The sequence below is a fragment of the Hyperoodon ampullatus genome (assembly GCF_949752795.1).
Source record: "Hyperoodon ampullatus genome assembly, chromosome: 2".
NCBI lineage: Eukaryota > Metazoa > Chordata > Mammalia > Artiodactyla > Ziphiidae > Hyperoodon > Hyperoodon ampullatus.
The window spans coordinates 155,850,621-155,871,322 of record NC_136915.1 but is presented as its reverse complement, the minus strand read 5'-3'; the positions used below and the strand labels follow the sequence as shown (position 1 = coordinate 155,871,322).

General features: G+C 36.6%; 1 protein-coding gene across 1 annotated transcript in view; it reads left to right on the top strand.

Moving 5' to 3' along the window:
• The window catches only part of HMCN1 (hemicentin 1), a gene marked incomplete at its 3' end in the record, with an annotated part of 531,222 nt that overhangs the window by 323,969 nt on the left and 186,551 nt on the right, over positions 1–20,702 (top strand). Inside the window, exons 37-42 of the mRNA XM_079726768.1 lie at positions 9,424–9,525; positions 10,425–10,601; positions 11,145–11,296; positions 12,442–12,565; positions 17,310–17,485; positions 19,861–19,957. Of these exons, the coding sequence (XP_079582894.1) occupies positions 9,424–9,525; positions 10,425–10,601; positions 11,145–11,296; positions 12,442–12,565; positions 17,310–17,485; positions 19,861–19,957 (828 nt within the window). The remainder of the gene's footprint in view (positions 1–9,423; positions 9,526–10,424; positions 10,602–11,144; positions 11,297–12,441; positions 12,566–17,309; positions 17,486–19,860; positions 19,958–20,702) is intronic.

The window sequence follows — 20,702 nt, the reverse complement described above, 5'->3', positions numbered from 1 at the left end:
GCTGTGTTGGGTCTTAGTCGCTGCGTGCGAGCTTTATCTAGGTGCGATGAATGGGGGCTACTCTTCATTGTGGTGCATGGGCTTCTCGTTGCAGTGGCTTCTCGTTGCGGAGCATGGGTTTTAGGTGCACGGGCTTCAGTAGTTGTGGCACTCAGGCTCAGTAGTTGTTGCTCGTGGGCTCCAGAGTTCAGGCTTAGTAGTTGTGGCTCACGGGCTTAGTTGTTCTGCAGCATGTGGGATCTTTCTGGACCAGGGCTCAAACCTGTGTCCCCTGAATTGGCAGGTGGATTCTTAACCACTGTGCTACCAGGGAAGTCCCTACCCATGCTCTTTTTTTTTTTTTTTGAGTTTTATTTTATTTCTTTATTTTTCATATGGCAGGTTCTTATTAGTTATCTGTTTTATACACATTAGTGTATATATGTCAAACGCAATTGCCCAATTTATCCCACCACCACCCACCCCTGCATTCACTCCTTGGTGTCCATAAGTTTGTTCCCTACATCTGTGTCTCTATTTCTGCCTTACAATCCGGTTCATCTGTAACTTTTTTCTAGATTCCACGTATATGCATTAATATATGATATTTGTTTTTCTCTATCTGACTTACTTCACTCTGTATGACACTCTCTGTGTCCATCCATATCTCTACAAATGACCCAATTTCGTTCCTTTTTATGGCTGAGTAATATTCCATTGTATATATGTACCACATCTTCTTTATCCATTTGCCTGTCGATGGGCATTTAGGTTGCTTCCATGACCTGGCTATTGTAAATAGTGCTGCAATGAACATTGGGGTGCATGTGTCTTTTTTTTTTTTTTTTTGTGGTACGCGGGCCTCTCACTGTTGTGGCCTCTCCCGTTGCGGAGCACAGGCTCCGGATGCACAGGCTCAGCAGCCATGGCTCACGGGCCCAGCCGCTCCGCGGTATATGGGATCCTCCCAGACCGGGGCACGAACCCGTATCCCCTGCATCGGCAGGCGGACTCTCAACCACTGCGCCACCAGGGAGGCCCCATGTGTCTTTTTGAATTATAGTTTTCTTTGGGTATATGCCCAGTAGTGGGATTGCTGAGTCACATGGTAATTCCATATTTAGTTTTTTAAGCAAAGTCCATACTGTTCTCCATAGTAGCTGTATCAATTTACATTCCCTCTAACAGTGTAAGAGGGTTTCCTTTTCTCCACAACCTGTCCAGCATTTGTTGTTTGTAGACTTTCTGATGATGCCCATTCTAACCAGTGTGAGGTGATGCCTCATTGTAGTTTTGATTTGCATTTCTCTAATAATTAGTGATGTTGAGCAGCTTTTCATATGCTTCTTGGCCATCTGTATGTCTCCTTTGGAGAAATGTCTATTTAGGTCTTCTGCCCATTTTTGGACTGGGCTGTTTGTTTTTTTAATATGGAGCTGCATGAGCTGTTTATATATTTTGGAGATTAATCCTTTGTCCGTTGACTCATTTGTAAATATTTTCTCCCATTCTGAGGGTTGTCTTTTCATCTTGTTTCTAGTTTCCTTTGCTGTGCAAAAGCTTTTAACTTTCATTAGGTCCCATTTGTTTATTTTTGCTTTTATTTCAGTTACTCTAGGAGGTGGGTCAAAAAAAGATTTTGTGGTGGTTGATGTCAAAGTGTGTTTTTCCTATGTTTTCCTTTGAGAGTTTTATAGTGTCTGGACTTACATTTACGTCTTTAATCCATTTTGAGTTTATTTTGTGTATGGTGTTAGGGAGTGTTCTAATTCATTCTTTTACATGTAGCCGCCCAGTTTTCCCAGCACTACTTATTGAAGAGGCTGTCTTTTCTCCATTGTATATCCTTGCCTCCTTTGTCATACATTAGTTGACCATGGGTGCGTGGGTTTATCTCTGGGATTTCTATCTATCTGTACAACAAATACATTGATCTATATTTCTGGTTTTGTGTCTGTACCTTATTGTCTGGATTACTGTAGCTCAGTGTAGTCTGAAGTCAAGGAGTCTGATTGCTCCAGCTCCATTTTTCTTTCTCAAGATTGCTTTGGCTATTTAGGGTCTTCTGTGTTTCCGTACAAATTGTGAAATTTTTTGTTCTCATTCTATGAAAATTGCCATTGGTAGTTTGATAGAGATTTCACTGAATCTGTAGATTGCTTTGGGTAGTATAGTCATTTTCACAATGTTGTTTCTTCCAATCCAAGAACATGTTATATCTCTCCATCTGTTTGTATCATCTTTAATTTCTTTCATCACTATCGTATGGTTTTCTGCATACAAGTCTTTTATCTCCTTAGGTAGGTTTATACCTAGGTATTTTATTCTTTTTGTCGCAGTGGTAAATGGGAGTGTTTCCTTAATTTCTCTTTCAGATTTTTCATCATTAGTGTTCAGGAATGCAAGAGATTTCTGTGCATTAATTTTGTATCCTGCTAATTTACCAAATTCATTGATTAGCTCTAGCAGTTTTCTGGTAGCATCTTTAGGATTCTCTATGTATAGTATCATGTAATCTGCAAACAGTGACAGCTTTACTTCTTCTTTTCTGATTTGGATTCATTTATTTCTTTTTCTTCTCTGATTGCTGTGGCTAAAACTTCCAAAGCTATGTTGAATAATAGTGGTGAGAGTGGGCAACCTTGTCTTGTTCCTGATTTAAGAGGAAATGGTTTCAGTTTTTCACCATCGAGAACGATGTTGGCTGTGGGTTTGTCATATATGGCCTTTATTATGTTGAGGTAAGTTCTCTCTATGCCTAGTTTCTGGAGAGTTTTTATCATAAATAGGTATTGACTTTTGTCAAATGCTTTTTCTGCACCTATTGAGATGATCATATGGTTTTTATCCTTCAGTTTGTTAATATGGTGTATCACATTGATGTGTGTATATTGCAGAATCCTTGCATTCTTGGGATAAACCCCACTTGATCATGGTGTATGATCCTTTTAATGTGCTGTTGGATTCTGTTTGCTAGTATTTTGTTGAGGATTTTTGCATCTATCTTAATGAGTGATATTGGCCTGTAGTTTTCTTTTTTTTATGACGTCTTTGGTTTTGATATCAGGGTGATGGTGGCCTTGTAGAATTAGGTTGGGAGTGTTCATCCCTCTGCTATATTTTGGAAGAGTTTGAGAAGGATGGTTGTTAGCTCTTCTCTAAATGTTTGATAGAATTTGCCTGTGAAGCCATCTGGTCCTGGACTTTTGTTTTTTGGAAGATTGTTAATCACACTCTTAATTTCTGTGCTATGATTGGTCTGTTTATATTTTCTATTTCTTCCTGGTTCAGTCTTGGAAGGTTGTGCTTTTCTAAGAATGTGTCCATTTCCTCCAGGTTGTCCGTTTTATTGGCATATAGTTGCTGTAGTAATCTCTCATGATCCTTTGTATTTCTTCAGTGTCAGTTGTTACTTCTTTTTCATTTCTAATTCTATTGATTTGAGTCTTCTCCCTTTTCCTCTCGGTGAGTCTGGCTAATGGTTTATCAGTTTTGTTTATCTTCTCAAAGAACGAGCTTTTAGTTTTATTGATCTTTGCTATCATTTCCTTCATTTCTTTTTCATTTATTTCTGATCTGATCTTTATGATTTCTTTCCTTCTGCTAACTTTGGGGTTTTTTTGTTCTTTCTTTAATTGCTTTAGGTGTAAGGTTAGGTTGTTTATTTGAGACTTTCCTTGTTTCTTGTGGTAGTACTGCATTGCTATAAAATTCCCTCTTAGAACTTCTTTTGTTTCATCTCATAGGTTTTAGGTTGTCGTGTTTTCATTGTCATTTGTTTCTATGTATTTTTTGATTTCTTCTTTGATTTCTTCAGTGATCTCTTTGTTATTTAGTAGCACATTCTTTAGCCTCCTTGTGTTTGTATTTTATACAGTTTTTTCCAGTAATTGATATTTACTCTCATAACATTTTGGTCAGTAAAGATACTTAATACGATTTCAATTTTCTTAAATTTACCGAGGCTTGATTTGTGACCCAAGATATGATCTATCCTGGAGAATGTTCCATGAGCACTTGAGAAGAAAGTGTATTCCGTTGTTTTTGGATGGAATGTCCTATAAATATCAATTAAGTCCATCTTGTTTAATGTATCATTTAAAGCTTGTGTTTCCTTATTTATTTTCATTTTGGATGATCTGTCCATTGGTGAAAGTGTGGTGTTAAAGTCCCCTACTATTATTGTGTTACTGTCGATTTCACCTTTTATGGCTGTTAGCATTTGCCTTATGTACTGAGGTGCTCCTATATCGGGTGCATAAATATTTACAATTGTTATATCTTCTTCTTGGATTCATCCCTTGATCATTATGTAGTGTCCTTCTTTTTCTTTGTAATAGTCTTTATTTTTAAAGTCTATTGTCTGGTATGAGAATTGCTACTCCAGCTTTCTTTTCATTTCCATTTGCGTGGAATGTCTTTTTCCATCCCCTCACTTTCAGTCTGTACATGTCCCTAGGTCTGAAGTGGGTCACTTGTAGACAACATATATACATGTCTTGTTTTTGTATCCCTTCAGCTAGTCTGTGTCTTTTGGTTGAAGCATTTAATCCATTTACATTTAAGATAATTATCGATATGTATGTTCCTATTACCATTTTCTTAATTGTTTTGGGTTTGTTTTTGTAGGTCTTTTCCTTCTCTTGTGTTTCCTGCCTAGAGAAGTTCCTTTAGCATGTGTTGTAAAGCTGGTTTGGTGGTGCTGAATTCTCTTAGCTTTTGCTTGTCTGTAGAGGTTTTAATTTCTCCATCAAATCTGAATGAGATCCTTGCTGGGTAGAGTAATCTTGGTTGCAGCTTTTTCCCTTTCATCACTTTAAATATGTCCTGCCACTCCCTTCTGGCTTTCAGCGTTTCTGCTGAAAGATCAGCTGTTAACCTTATGGGGATTCCCTTCTGTGTTATTTGTTGCTTTTCCCTTGCTGCTTTTAATATTTTTTTCTTTGTATTTAATTTTATTAGTTTGATTAATATGTGTCTTGGCGTGTTTCTCCTTAGATTTATCTTGTATGGGACTCTCTGCGCTTCCTGGACTTAACTATTTCCTTTCCCATATTAGGGAATTTTTCAACTATAATCTCTTCAAATATTTTCTCAGTCCTTTTCTTTTTCTCTTCTTCTTCTGGGACCCCTATAATTCGAACGTTGGTGTGTTTAATGTTGTCCCAGTGGTCTCTGAGACTGTCCTGAATTCTTTTCATTGTTTTTTCTTTATTCTCTTCTGCAGTAGTTATTTCCACTATTTTATCTTCCAGGTCACCTGTCCATTCTTCTGCCTCATTTGTTCTGCCATTGATTCCTTCTAGAGAATTTTAAATTTCATTTATTGTTCTCATCATTGTTTGTTTGCTCTTTATTCTTCTAAGTCCTTGTTAAACGTTTCTTTTATTTTCTCCATTCTGTTTCCAAGATTTTGGATCATCTTTACTATGATTACTCTGAATTCTTTTTCAGGTAGGCTGCTTATTTCCTCTTCATTTGTTTGGACTGGTGGGTTTTTACCTTGCTCCTTTATCTGCTGCTTATTTCTCTGTCTTCTCATTTTGCTTAACTTACTATGTTTGGGGTCTCCTTTTCGCAGGCTGCAGGGTCATAGTTCCCATTGTTTTTGGTGTCTCTCCGCAGTGGATAAGGTTGGTTTGGCACGTTTTATAGGCTTCCTGGTGGAGGGGATTGGTTCCTGTGTTCTGGTGGATGAGGCTGGATCTTGTCTTTCTCGTGGGTAGGACCGTGTCCAGTGGTGTGTTTTGGGGTGTCTGTGAGATTATTATGGTTTTAGGCAGCCTCTCTGCTAATGGGTGGGGTCGTGTGCGTGTCTTCCTAGTTGTTTGGCATAGGGTGTCCAGCACTGGAGCTTGCTGGTCATTGAGTGGAGCTGGGTCTTAGCATTGAGACAGAGATCTCTGGAAGACCTCTCGCTGATTGATATTACGTGGGACTGGGAGGTCTCTGGTGGTGCAATGTCCTGATCTCAGCTCTCCCACCTTAGAGGCTCAGGCCTGACACCCAGCTGGAACACCAGGACTGTCAGCTACACGGCCATGTACATGGTGAGTTTCTTGCCTTTTGGGAAGTCTGAGGTCTTCTGCCAGCGTTCAGTAAGTGTTCTGTAGGAGTTAGTCCACATGTAGGTGTAGTTTTGATGTATTTGTGGGGAGGAAGTTGATCTCCACGTCCTACTCCTCGGCCCTCTTGAAGGTCCTTCCAGGAACCTTTTAGGTAGCACAAAATGCATTCTACTATCCAGTTTCTAGTTGGCTGCTTTTTTCACTGTGGTTGCAGAGCTCTTTGCTTTCAAGCTTACTGCTGAGGTAGGGAGAGAGTGATGGGAATAAAGTGAGATAAAATGTCATAAACCTTGCTGTTCTTAATTAGATTTTGCTGTTTTTCTTGAATAATCACTTCTTTAATTATTGCAAGCCTTTGGTTAATTTCCAGAGTTGTGAAAAAGTTGGTTTTGATAATTTTTCCTTTTTTGTTTTTTAATGGATGCATAGATTTTCAGTCTTTACTCTGCCATTCTTGCTGACATGTAATCTTTTTTTCTTTCAGTCCTTTAGTGGAATGAAAAATAGCCAGCCCACTCCACAGCTCTTTTATTTCTTATTCTTACCATGTTGTTTTATTGCAGCTGCTACATAGTCTGTCAAAGCCTTCAGTGATCACTTTAGTCCAGAAAGCTTCAAGTTAGTATTTAAATAACTGTTTTGAAAGAAGGCGCCATAGACTAATTATTTTTCCTTTCCAGTTGGAAAAGTCAGATAGCCATATTTAAAGGTCTTTTGTCCTTAAATGCCATATCATAAATCAGAATTTAGTGCAGAAAACAGAAACATTCTAGGCATTTCAAGCAGGAGGGGTTAATACATTGCATTAGATGGATACAAAGGAACTACAGGTATGAAGGAGGAGTGGGGTCTAGGCTTTGTCTTTAGGAACAACTTCCAAGAAAACAAATATGACTCACAAGAACATCTACTTTTGAGGACAGACTTTATTTTAAACTTGTCAAAAACCAGCTTTGAGTTTTATTGTCTTCTTTTGTTATTTCTTTTGCTTGTTTGTTTTCTTTGGTGTAGTCTTCTGCTTTTATTTTTATTATTTCTTTATTCCTGACTTCTTTGGCTTATTTTATTGGTCTTTTTATGGAATCTGAGTTGAATGATTGGAACATTTATTTTCATTATTTCTTAGTTTTTAGTATATTAATTAGGGCTTTAAGATTTTCTTTGAGTAATATACTGTTTAGTGACATTCCGTAGGTTTTACTTTTTTTTTTTTTTTTTTTTTTTTTTTTTTTTTTTTGCGGTACGCGGGCCTCTCACTGTTGTGGCCTCTCCCGTTGCGGAGCACAGGCTCCGGACGCGCAGGCCCAGCGGCCATGGCTCACGGGCCCAGCCGCTCCGCGGCATATGGGATCCTCCCAGACCGGGGCACGAACCCGTATCCCCTGCATCAGCAGGCGGACTCTCAACCACTGCGCCACCAGGGAGGCCCCCGTAGGTTTTACTTTTTAATCAATCTCATTCTAATTTATTTTTTCTACTTTTGTACTTTTGTCTTGATTTCCTTTTTAATAAATTTTTCTCCATGTAGAGAACTTTATATTTTATTACTGAGTTCTTTTTTTTATTATGGTTTTATGAAATTTTGGTTATAAATGCTTTATTAACATTTTTATGGCCTAATATATAGTCTGTTTTGAAAATCTCTGTTGGCATTTGAAAATAATACGTATTCTTTGTTAACCATAAATACAGAAATACATATGTGTATGTGTATATTATATGTAATATATATGCACACATACAGTATGGGTGGGTAATTTTCGTTCTCAAGTTCTTTGTAACTTTATTTTTTGTTTCACTGCATAGTCAATTTCTAAGAAAGTTATACTAAAATATAATACTTTTCGGTTTTTCAAGTTTTCTCTACTATTTAACAATTTTTGCTTTTTTATTCAGTGCATAAAGCATTATCATTATAGTGGATTCTTTCTGAATTGTAACAATTCAGTCAATAGAAAGCATTATTTTTGCCTTGTATAACAGTTTATCAGAAATTGATATCACACTTGTTGTTCTGGTATACCTTTGTCTAGCTCTATATTGTCAACATTTTTGCAATTGTTTTACTTGTGCTTTTTAATTAAAAAAAATACTGTTAACTCTCAAATAGTGTTAAATATTTCTCTATTGACCAAGAAAATGAACTGATTCACATTTATGCTCTTGATTTATATATTTGACTTTATTTCTGCCATCTTATTTAGTTCTCATCATTTTTCTTGTTCCCTTTTCTCCTTTCCCCTTTCTCTGTTTTTGCTAGATTAATGGATCAATTGTTTAATTGTATATGAGGCAGAGGTCAGGGGCTCTCGTGCATTGGATAAGTTAAATTTAGCAAATCTTTAAAATGTATTTTTATATAAACCTTAAAGCTAACATATCTGTAGCATCTTTTCCAAGTAAGATAAGATCTCTAGTTTACTTGTAATTTTGTTTTTCTCCTGGCATCCCTCCTACACTCCTTGAAACAGGAGAAGATGTAGGGCATTGCTGTTCCAAGTTGTCATTACTTTTTTTTTTTTTTTTTTTTTTTTTTTTTTTGTTGCTGTACGTGGGCCTCTCACTGTTGTGGCGTCTCCCGTTGCGGAGCACAGGCTCCGGATGCGCAGGCTCAGCGGCCATGGCTCACGGGCCCAGCCGCTCCGCGGCACGTGGGATCCTCCCAGACCGGGGCACGAACGCACGTCCCCTGCATCGGCAGGCGGACTCTCAACCACTGCGCCACCAGGGAAGCCCAAGTTGTCATTACTTTTACACTATGCCTCTTAGACTTTCTGAATGCCTACTTTACAAATACATTAAAAATAGAGCAGCATTATCTGTGATTATTTAAAGTTGAAAATGTAGTTTTCTGTTTTATTTTACTAACAATTTAATTGTAACTTTCATATCAAAAGAAAAAACTCTAATAAACAAACAAAAAATGATTTTAATCCCTCTGAAATGGTTTAAGATAGTACTGTACTAAGGTAAAGTCAGATATTTTGAGGAATACCCATGTCCTTCCCTGGAAGAGTTCAAATGTGTTAGATTACTTCTTGGTGAAGGCAATTCATCATCAGACCAATCAGATTTATTGGAATTAAAAAAAATACTCCTTTAACTTTCTTTTACTGCTCTACTAAACTACAATTCTAAGGCTTTTCTTGTCTAGGCATAGAGAAATGGATGATCCAGAAAACCTATTAACATCTTTTTCCATCCTGTTCTTCAGTACTACTTAATAGTATACTTTAGTTTTATTCCAAATATATCATTGTATTTAAGTGAAAGAAAGAAAGAAAGAAAGAAAGAAATGACAATTCCCAGTGAGGAAACAATTTCAGTTTAAATATCCTATTTGTGTTTGCTGATTATCTGTTTGGGCTTCTTACAGAACCACCCACTCTGGAGGATGCAGGGAAGATGCTGAATGAGACCGTGGTAGTGAACAACCCCATACAGCTGGAGTGTAAGGCAACTGGAAATCCCTCACCTGGTAGGTTTGTTTGTGGACTCTGTAGCTTATTAACATTTTAAGATTTCTGTGAATTGCTAAATCTGTTTATAAGCATAATATAGTAATTACTAATAAGGGAAATATTATAGAATATATTTCAAGGGTAAAACATTGATAAGGATATCATTAGGTGGATGATATTTTTGAATTTTCACTGCTTTTAACTACATGAAATAATTTACTCATTTAAACAATGTAGAATTATGTGAATAATTATCTTATTGTCCTTACTATGGCCACAAAACCCACAATGGTATTGTATATAAATTTTTTTGTTGAAAAATATATTTTTATCTAGTCTCAATTGATTATCTTTATAAATCATTCATTTGATGAGACTATTATTTTGTTGATTTTTATCACCAATAAGTTATTCATACTAATCAATAATAATATAAAAATTTTGAGGCTAATAGTATGTATAGTGTTTGGTTTTGATTAGGTGCATAAACAAAATTTTATAGATGAGAGGAATATATACTACACCAAAAGAAATAGAATCGGTTAAAAGTTTGCTATCAAACAAATACTGATATTGGATTGGCCAAAAAGTTTGTTCAGGTTTTTCTGTAAGATTGCATGGGAAAACCCAAATGAACTTTTTGGCCAACCTAATACATTAGAGATAATGTAAAGAATATTATTTTTATAAGTTCACTTCAGGACTCTTATATTGGCTTGGCAATTCATGTTTTTCTAAAGTTTACCTCCTCCTAAAAATCAACCCTAACGAGATAATTAAACAGATTAAACTAAGATAATAAGCATAAGAATAAAGCAATTGTTACTGTTGTAGTTAAGCTTCGATTTAGTGTGTGTATTGAGTTTTTAAATGAAAAGTTTTAAAAAGATGGGTTTCTGTCCTCTTCCCCTTGCAGCTATTACATGGTACAAAGATAATCGTCCACTGTTAGGTTCCAGTAGCATGACTTTCTTGAACAGAGGACAGATCATCAATATCGAAAGCACCCAGATCACAGATGCTGGCATATATAAATGTGTGGCCATCAACTCAGCTGGAGCTACAGAGTTATTTTATAGTCTACAGGTCCATGGTTAGTGCTACTTCTCCTAGATTCATCCTGGGGTGAAGAAGCATTCAAAATGATTAAGTGCACCTATAAAATTCTAGTGTAAATATTTAACAGAATGTGTTATTGTCATCTTTACTTAAGAATGCAGTATTCTAAAACTGATAAGCGTTTATATTTTCTGATTCCGATTAAATGCTCTATTTTCACATGCTATTGAACTTAAGTTTTCTTTAGATGAATTACTGCAAATAGTCATCAACAATCTTATCAGCTAATGACAATGGCCCTGTTTGTAAATATTGTCTGTCAGAATTATAGGTTTTAGTTCAAGAAATGTTTCCAAGTTATTATCTCTAATAGTGCTTTTAAGAGGAGTTCATAGTTAACGTACTAGAGTAGATACAGTGTAAGGAAACACACACAGATACACACAAAGCCTAGAAATCAAGAAATAAAAATGTAAAACATTACTGTGGACACAACATATAGTTTTATTATTTTGAGATGTAATATTCCATGATGTTAACATATCTTAATTTTATTTATTTTTTTATTCCTTTTCAGTGCCCCCATCAATTTCTGGCAGCAATAACATGGTGGCAGTGGTAGTTAATAACCTGGTGAGGTTAGAATGTGAAGCCAGAGGTATCCCTGCCCCAAGTCTGACCTGGTTGAAAGATGGGAGCCCTGTCGCTAGTTTCACTAATGGGATACAGGTACTCTCTGTCATTCCTTAAGTGAAATCTACCATCTAATTATTCAATACAGGAAGTATAAACAAGTAAAACTATTAAAGGGATTTGGAGAGCAAGGATTCACAAATATTATCCAAACATGTACACATATACATCCATAAATACCATGGGCACACAGTTGTGATTTCTAAACAATTCATTAAAAGCTCAGTATATCTAAGAGTTCCCTTATCTCATATGTAGTGCTGTATTTTGACCATTGTTTTATATACTTTCTACTTCCCCCCCACTCTCTGCCACCACCATAAAAGACACCCTATGCAAAGAAATGTTCATCAACAATAAAAACAGGAAGTTTTTGGTAGACGTTATATTTAAATGTCTGGAAATAATCAGAGAATATTTACTTCAGAGTAAATATTTACACAGAGTATATTTACTTCTACTAAAACATCATATAAAGAAAAATTATAAAGGCAACATTATGAGAAGTGAAATTTGAGTCTGACAAAAAAATTTAAGTACATTGCACTGACTCAAAATTTAAAATATGGAAACACATATATCTATTGAAAGTGTACTTCAATTTTGCTTTGCTTAGCAGAGAGCATAGTTATTCCACCATTCTACTTCTTGAACTTTTCTTGAAAATCCATTGCTTGCAGAATTTGGGATCATAGACTATCCAGAGTCCATGTCAATATTAAAGGTGCAACTACATCAGTGGGATAAATGGACAATGAATGTGACTAATTAATTTATTTGACTGCTACCATGCTGTTAATTTTACCTTCTTACTTGTTCTCTCAAAGAAAAATTTAGAGGAGGTTTAGCTCCTCTTATTTCCACGTCTTCTTATCTTCCTCCCCTGGTGGCTTTTTCTCTTTCTGTAGTAAGTATTGATAAAGTTGGATCTTCACTTGATCCTGTATGTAGAGAGTTGTGTTCAGTGGTTATTACCAAGTTTGGTTCTAGCCTCTGTCGTCCTCCACAGATAAGATGAGGAGGGGATTAAATGATGCTTGCCCTCTTTAAAACATCCAAGTAGAAATACTTCTAGAGGCAAATGTTCAGTTGATCAATCTCAGAAAATAATTGAAAAAGTATGTTTACACCTACAATTCTCAGGAGGTATGTTAGTTATTTAGCTTTCTGTTCATCAACAGGTTCTGTCTGGGGGCCGCATCCTAGCCTTGACCAGCGCGCAAATCAGTGATACGGGGAGATACACCTGTGTGGCAGTAAATGCTGCTGGGGAGAAGCAAAGGGACATTGACCTCAGAGTATATGGTGAGACATTTTAATAATTACTTCTGCTCCGATATAGCTGTGTTTAAGTCCTAATATCATTGAGGAAGCTAAGAAAGTTTTTGACAGTAAAGAGCTATGAACAATAGAAATTATCATAATATTACAAGGTTAATTGAATCAGAGTCACCCTTTCTGCCTTATATTTGACTTTAATTTTCCTTTATTGAAGTTCTGAGAAATAAAAATGCATACATTCAGCATGTAAGATGTTGTTTTTATGGAGCGCTCTGAAGAACATGCCTATGGAGAGATCTTTGCAATTTGGAAGACATATTCTTCTCCCTAAAGAAAGGCTCTGTTCAAGTAGCTCTCTTTTTTTTTTTTTTTTTTTTTTTTTGCGGTACGCGGGCCTCTCACTGTTGTGGTCTCTCCCGTTGCGGAGCACAGGCTCCGGATGCGCAGGCTCAGCGGCCATGGCTCACGGGCCCAGCCGCTCCGCGGCATATGGGATCCTCCCAGACCGGGGCACGAACCCGTATCCCCTGCATCGGCAGGCGGACTCTCAACCACTGCGCCACCAGGGAGGCCCTAAGTAGCTCTCTTGATCTATTCTACTCGAAGCCTGGATTTTCTTACTTTTTAATTATATGTACAATCAGCATATTTTATAGTCAGTACTATGTCTATGAATTAAAGGATATTTGAGAAGCAAAAGTTAAACTAAACATAAGCTTAGGCAAAATTCAAGTATTTTTTCTTCCTACCTATGATGCAGCTGTAAGGTACAAAAGGAAAGGTCTGATTCCATCACACCAAGAGGCCCCTGGAACAAAGTTGGGGCCTCAATGGCCTCCATTCATAGATTACACTTGTCATTCCACATTTTAGTATACCTTTGCATTTAGAACTTTTTCAGGGTTTTACTTGCATTATATTCTTGGTTCCTGGAATAATGGATTTGTTCTGTAGTCCTCAAAGAGTATCTGTTTAATGCAGGCCTTCTCTTCTAAGTCCTACCTCACTTCCAAATAATTTACTCCTGTTCAAAATATATTACTTTTTTTTTTTTTTTTTTTTTTACCTCCAGGCCATGTGGATTGACTTCCCTTTTTGAGTTTGCCAAAACAAATGTAATCATCACAAATAACTTATATAATAAGTCCTAATTTTTTAATAAACAGGCTCCTTGTTTCAACATGGTTGCCATGCGTCTCTAATTAAGCTAAAAAATTCCAGTTGGCCTCAAATAAATTACCCAAGGCTCATTATGCATCCCTTTTTTTTGTTGCTTCTGCAGTTGGCATGGGTCTGTATCTAGCCTCCAGCTGGTGCTCTGTGTCTGAGATAACAGAGGGTCTAAAATGCCCAACTGCAAGGAATCTAACCCCTTCCCTTAATGGGTCACTTTTCTGCTTTATGAAGAACTGGAATGTTTCCAATCTAAAGTATCCTTAAAGAATGATACATCAATCTAAGTATGTGACACAATAGCTCCTTCAATCATGAGCAAGCAAGCAGATGAGCAAGCAAACATTGGTATTCACTGGTTTTAGTCAACTGAAAATCTGGGATAGGCTTCTTCCATTTCTGCACTGGTTAGTGTCAAAAGTGGACCTGGGAGGTGATAGAGAGTTGATATTTTTCAGGAGTTATGAAGATGTGCGTCACTATTTTTTATCATTTGTTAAGATACTCCCATACTACCTTTTTAGTCTGAAAACCAGAATCTTCCCTCTGTTATAAAAGTCAAGTGGCTAGCCAGCCCATACGTATGCTTTAGAATGTGCGTATGTGTTTAGTAGCTTGCTGTGTGTATATATTTTGAATGTTAAAGAAGTGCCAGATTAAAATAGGTTTTTAATGTGAAATTAGCTTCCAATCTATGCTCTACTATTAGTATAATGTCCCTGTATTATATTCCTAAATTTGTGATAGTAACCTTGGCAATCTTGGATCTATTTGGTGCATAATGATTCTGCAGCCTCAGAGGTAAGTCCCTGTCAGATTTACATTGTAGAATGTAGTGGTGTAGGAGGAGCAGACACTGTGTAAAATAGCTTTCCCTACAATTATAAGAGTAGTTCATTAAAACTGTTTCTCCCTGGTATAAATTCGGAGTATGCATCACCATACTCTTAGGTGCTGAAACATGAGAATAGAGTTTTTAAATGATTTGGATTCCTGTAGTACCTTATCTTTAAACTGAAGCTCTGAGAACTTTCTTAGAGATCACACACTCCCCAGTGTTTTAACAAGAATAACCCTGTGGCAATTCTGACTTGTGTAATTACATTTCACAAGTATAATGCGTAGGATGAGAAACAGACACAACACACCCCTTCCTAAGCAACATGACCGCAAAGCAGAGTAGGGATAACATCTAAGGAAGCTGAGGATCTAAAGGGTAGAAGCTTGTTCTCTTCTCAGACTAAACAAAAAGTTGGGAATGAAAGACAGGGAAGAAAAAAATAGTTGTGCTGTGGTAATATATATCCTTGATTGTAATTAGATTTGCTTTAATTTATGTTAAGAAACAAATACTCTACTGTTTTTGTATTTTTCCTCTCAATTGAAAAACTTTGAGCTTGATTCAACTCATTTAGCTGTAAAGAAAAGTAATTGAAGGAAAAATATTTGGAAATAAATTAGCATTCTGCTTTCTTGAATTGTTTCTGACTTTTACGTCTGCAAGCAGTCATAAAGAATCCATGCTCTTTTGTAAATTCTACAAATAATCTGAGGTAAACATATTTTTATATAGTTGTGGTACATTTTTATCCACGGAGGACAGACTTAACCTGAAATTATTTCCAACTGTGAAGTTGTATGTAGGACTCTCTATGCTAAGACTGGTGAATATATCTTTTTTCTCATAATATCTTAGAAGATGGCACTCATTGTGCTGATTTTGCTGAGATTATAGAAGTTTTAATCTCAAACAGACTAGTTGTATATCTTTTATCTGTTGTCTCACACGTTAAAAACAATCCCACTCTTTTCTGTCACCCGTAGATTACTTTAAGCTTTTGGAAAGCCAGATGTCTGTTGTGCTGTTAAATTTAGCAGGACAGATCTCTGCCCAAAATTTCCACTGATCTGTTCCAACCATTGTGCGTGGAGTTTCTTTTGTTAGCCTCATTTTCTTTGGGTTTAGCACAAGTCCTGCATCCAGAAACAGCATAAGAAATACCCTCTAGTTCAAATGCCTTTCCCTGTGGAAAAGACATGGTAGCAGAGAAACCTCCTGGTCATAGAACACGGTTATATAACCTCCTGGTTATAGTCCCTTAAGCTATAGGGACTAGCTTAAGTACCCTGCGTTCATTGTCATTTTGCCACATGCAACAGTATCAAGCTAGAAACAATGGCCAATGGACTATCATAATGTTCCTTACCACAGAAGTCTTATTTCTACCAAAGCATTTGGAAAATCCTTTAGGATTCATTTCAATGAAACTTAACCTTTCTTTTTTTTTTTTTTTGTGGTACACGGGCCTCTCACTGTTGTAGCCTCTCCCGTTGCGGAGCACAGGCTCCAGACGCGCAGGCTCAGCGGCCGTGGCTCACGGGCCTAGCCGCTCCACGGCATGTGGGATCTTCCCGGGCCGGGGCACGAACCCGTGTCCCCTGCATCGGCAGGCGGACTCTCAACCACTGCGCCACCAGGGAAGCCCCTAACCTTTCTTATATAAAAAAAAAACAAAAAACCAAAAATACTACAAATATGGTATGTTTCCTACAATCCTAAATAGTTATGGGATTTAGTGAGAAATGGCTGAGGAAATTCCCCTCTGTGCTTTTTTGGAGTGGCCCTTTTATAACAGGCCTGATTTTATCATTAGTTCATGATTTTGAATTATTATAAATATAAACCTGAAAGAGTCCTTGAGAGCTTATGGAGCCCACCGTCTAATTCTTGGCAGGGCTGTACCTCGACCATCTGAGACAAATGATTGTTTACTCTCTTTTTTAATACACCCAAGGGAATGCAGTTCCTTAAACTTCTCCAAGAATATATTTCAGTATCTGACAAGCCTTATAGCGAGGGAATTCTAATTTTAATCTCATTAAAATTTCAACTCATTTCTTCTTTTTATGTAGTTGTATGCCGTACAGCTGGTCACTGTTTTAGTTTGGTCTTTAATGTATCATTTATCCCACATGGTCTTTATTCCATAGAAAACTGACAAGGCACCATGGAAAACCAAAATGAGCTCTAAACTGCAAGTCAGAAGACTCCTAGTTTTGCCACCAATTAGTCACGTTATTTCAAATAAGCTCTTATCTGTCACCCATCTTATGTTTTGCAAACTGCGAGGTGGGACAGGATGAACTCTTTCAACTCTATTTTTTTATTTTGCCTCTGTGTTGATGAAATTTACTTTCTTTTGTGAAAAATAAACATCAAAAATGTGTTTGCTTTTAATTCATTGTTATTTCCAAAATATTTCATGAGTGGTTTAAGACTTTGAAAATCTTAAGTGGTGACATCTAGTTCAAGAAGTTTCTTAAGTGGGCACTTGTTGAGAACTTCCAGTTCTAAAACTTTTTTATGTGAAAAGTTAGTGAAAAGACTATTTCTGTTCAACAGGAACACATTAATCAGTGATTTATGAACACTTGATTCTGAATCAAATGATGTGCAGAGGGTATGTTAGAATTACTGTGATCCTACATCTTAAAAGAACTAATAAAGTTATTCAATATATGTCCTGATGATTAATAAAGACAAGCAGTATGCTGGCCTCTTTTATCCTGAGGGAAAAACCCATCTTTCACTTAGTTGCACCAAATATTATGGGAGAAGAACAGAACATCTCTATCCTCATTAGCCAAGCTGTGGAGTTACTATGTCAAAGTGATGCTATTCCCCCACCGACTCTGACCTGGTTAAAAGACGGCCACCCCTTGCTGAAGAAACCAGGCCTCAGTGTCACTGAAAATGGAAGTGTGTTAAAGGTGAGCCTATAGATTCATTTATTGCTTCTTATATTATTTCTAGGCTCATGGCTTTGGTATTACCACTAACAAAATAGTACCCCTATTAAACTTTACAAGTATTCTACTAATTTCATCTTATAAAATTCTAGGAACCCTTTTATTAATGAGGTTTGTAATATTTTTCAGTTTTATGCTTAGTAAGGTTTAAGTATTATACTTAACTGTCAATTCATGTTTGTAGGCAGAAGCCATTCAAAAATACTTCTAGGAAAATATTATAGAAATATTCTAAGGAGTGCATCATCTTCAGTCATTCAGCCAATCAGCAAATACCCATTCTAGGTGCTCTGCATAGGGATGCAAAAAAGTATGACACATTTATGCAAAATGTCTTCCAATTTTGCATAAATATATGAAAATTTAACAGCTCATGAAAAATGCAATGAGTGCTCTAAGTCTCTAAGTTAATTACCAAGTGGATGATATAGACAGTACATTTGGGAAAGATAGCGAAACATGAGGCTGTGGTTGTCCAGAATAGTCTTGGAAGGCTACATGGCTTTTTATGGGTAGATAGGACAGAAGGCCTGTTTACGGGAAGCAAGTAGGCTAGTGTGACTGAAACAGTTTAACAAAGTGAATTTTGGAAATAAGGTTGAGTACGTTGATTTAAGCGAAATAAGAGCTAACATTGAAAGCCAACTTAAGGAATTAGGATTCAGGAAGCCAACAGGCCATTGGAGTATTTATAAAATCCTCATAATAACTGTATTTAGAATTGAAAGAATGGCTAAGTAATCTGCCCACGGTTACTAAGTGGCAGAAATGGGATTTGAATACAGGAGTATAGCTTCAGAATCCATGCTGCTAACCACTACACCACATAGTTTCTTGGTAAAGGAATATTATTACTGTCAAGCAAGGAGAGTCTTGGGAAATGGATAATGATTTTCAACACAAAGGAAGCTAAGATGCTTACCCAAGGAGGATAGAAGTATAGGAGAGAGTGAGAGGGAGGTGAAAGTGTATATTGGAGGCAAGAGGATGGAGTCGTTCGGAATTATGATCCTGTAACGATGGAGCTGGTGAGGAAGGAAAGGCCGGAGTCACTGTTGGAGGAAAGTAGGATAAGTCAGTTGAGCTATATGGCGGGGGGGGGGGGGAAGCAAAAAGCACTGCCCCTTCTCAGAGGCAGACCCCAGAGTTCAAGAAAGCAGCTGGTAGAATTCTCAAACCTCAGCTCTGACTGAATGATAGAAGGAGACGATTGTATAAACCACAGGTCCCAGCACTGCTGGGGGAGAGCTATATGTGATTAGAACTCTCCTAGCAAATTTTAGTGAGTAGAGAAGTTCATTTCTTCAGAGCACAGATCCCAATAGAGTTGGGAAGCCAGGAGAGAGGTGATGGTGAAGAAATCCTAGGATCCACTGAGTCTCCACCACTGAGGCTAGCCAGGCACCCTGGAATGTTTGGGTCCATAGGAAGGAACATAGGGCGAAGACCTCATAGAAATGAAAACTTCTAGTGTACCCCTGCTGTACTAAATACTTTTAATGATAACTCCAACTCCAATGATTCTCTTTTGAATGTTTTAGCAATTGATTTCAAAGCTTTTAGCAATTACATACTGTTTGTTGTACCTCTTAGATTATCTTATATTCTTATTTATACCTTGTTTATTATTAAACTTTTTTTATGTTCACATACATTATATTCTCAACTAGATTGAAAACTCAAGTCAGAAACCATATATTACACCATACTTCTTTGTATCTTCTACCTATAGTACCTGGTACAAGATTCTCATAACTGCTGAAAGGTCTATGAATAAATGATAAATGAGTATTAATGTATGTTGCAGATAAATATATGGAAAGTATTTACTGGTATTCAGTTATCTACCAAGCACCAAACTGGGTATTAGGAGATTGAGACTAATTGAGTATAATACCTGGCTTGAAGAAGCTTACAAACCCAATATGGGAGAAGACATAATAAATTAATAGTATGGGTATTATTTTACTGAACAAGGACCTGGGCATGGAAAGATTGTATATTTAAAGCCCTGAATAACATATTCAGAAATTAATTGTGATTTTTTTATTATTTTATCTGAATCATATTTAAAAGGCCTTTCTAGACCTTCAACCAGTAAAATTAATGAGATTCAAATAAGGTATGACATAAATGAGAATTGCTGAATTTTGATAAGTGTTGAATGTGGGTGATGGGCATATAGCCATCCATTTTACTGTTCCCTCTATTTTTTACATGTTTGAAAACCTTCAGAACACAAACGAAAAATCAGAGATCACAAATAACATTAATAGAAAAGCCCCAATTACTTACGAAATAGAAACTGTGGTTTCAAAGCATGATTTTGTTTTCAGATTGAAGATGCTCAGGTTCAAGATAGTGGTCGTTACACTTGTGAGGCAACAAATGTTGCTGGAAAAGCTGAGAAAAGCTATAATGTCAACATTTGGGGTAAGTGGGATCAGCCCCTGTAAAGCAAATGACACAGCTTGTGGTTTAATCTTTGATTCTTTGTGTCAGTTCTTAAAATAACCAACCACATAACTAAAATTGATCATAATACAGACATGGACACTAATTAATATGTTTAAATGATGCTGAACTGTCCTGAATATCAGCTTATATAATTAATTCAAGAGCAACTAGACGGATTTCCTGAACCTAAACATGTTGGTCACTGTAACTTTGATGTAGAACAGTTCTGCTCTCCTGCTTGATTAATATGCCTTTTAGCTTCTACAACTGAGATCCTCTAATGATTGAGTGTTCTCCATGAACAGAGAGTGTGTTGGTCAGTTGAAAATAAGTCAAAAGGCTAAATTGTGTATGTGAATTATATTTGTGTGAGAGAAAGAGAACACATGCACTTGTGGGTGGGAGATGGGATTACTCCGCTGACAAATGTACAAAGTTATTCTTGCTTGAAGTTTTACTATTACTAATTAAGATAATTCTTAGGAATAGTCACAACTTTTATATCACTGTAGTTGTTACACTATGTTTAAAAGTGTTCCCATTTCCTACATATTCACCTTTATTTTAAGTACTTCTTTAAATTCATTTATAACATATTAAGCTCTCAATTTTGATTGTATTTGTTTAAACTTTTTAATTTTTGAGATAGTAACCTGAAATTTACCTTTGATTATAAAAGTTAATTCAAAAACACATTTTAAAATAAAAATAGGTAGAGGAA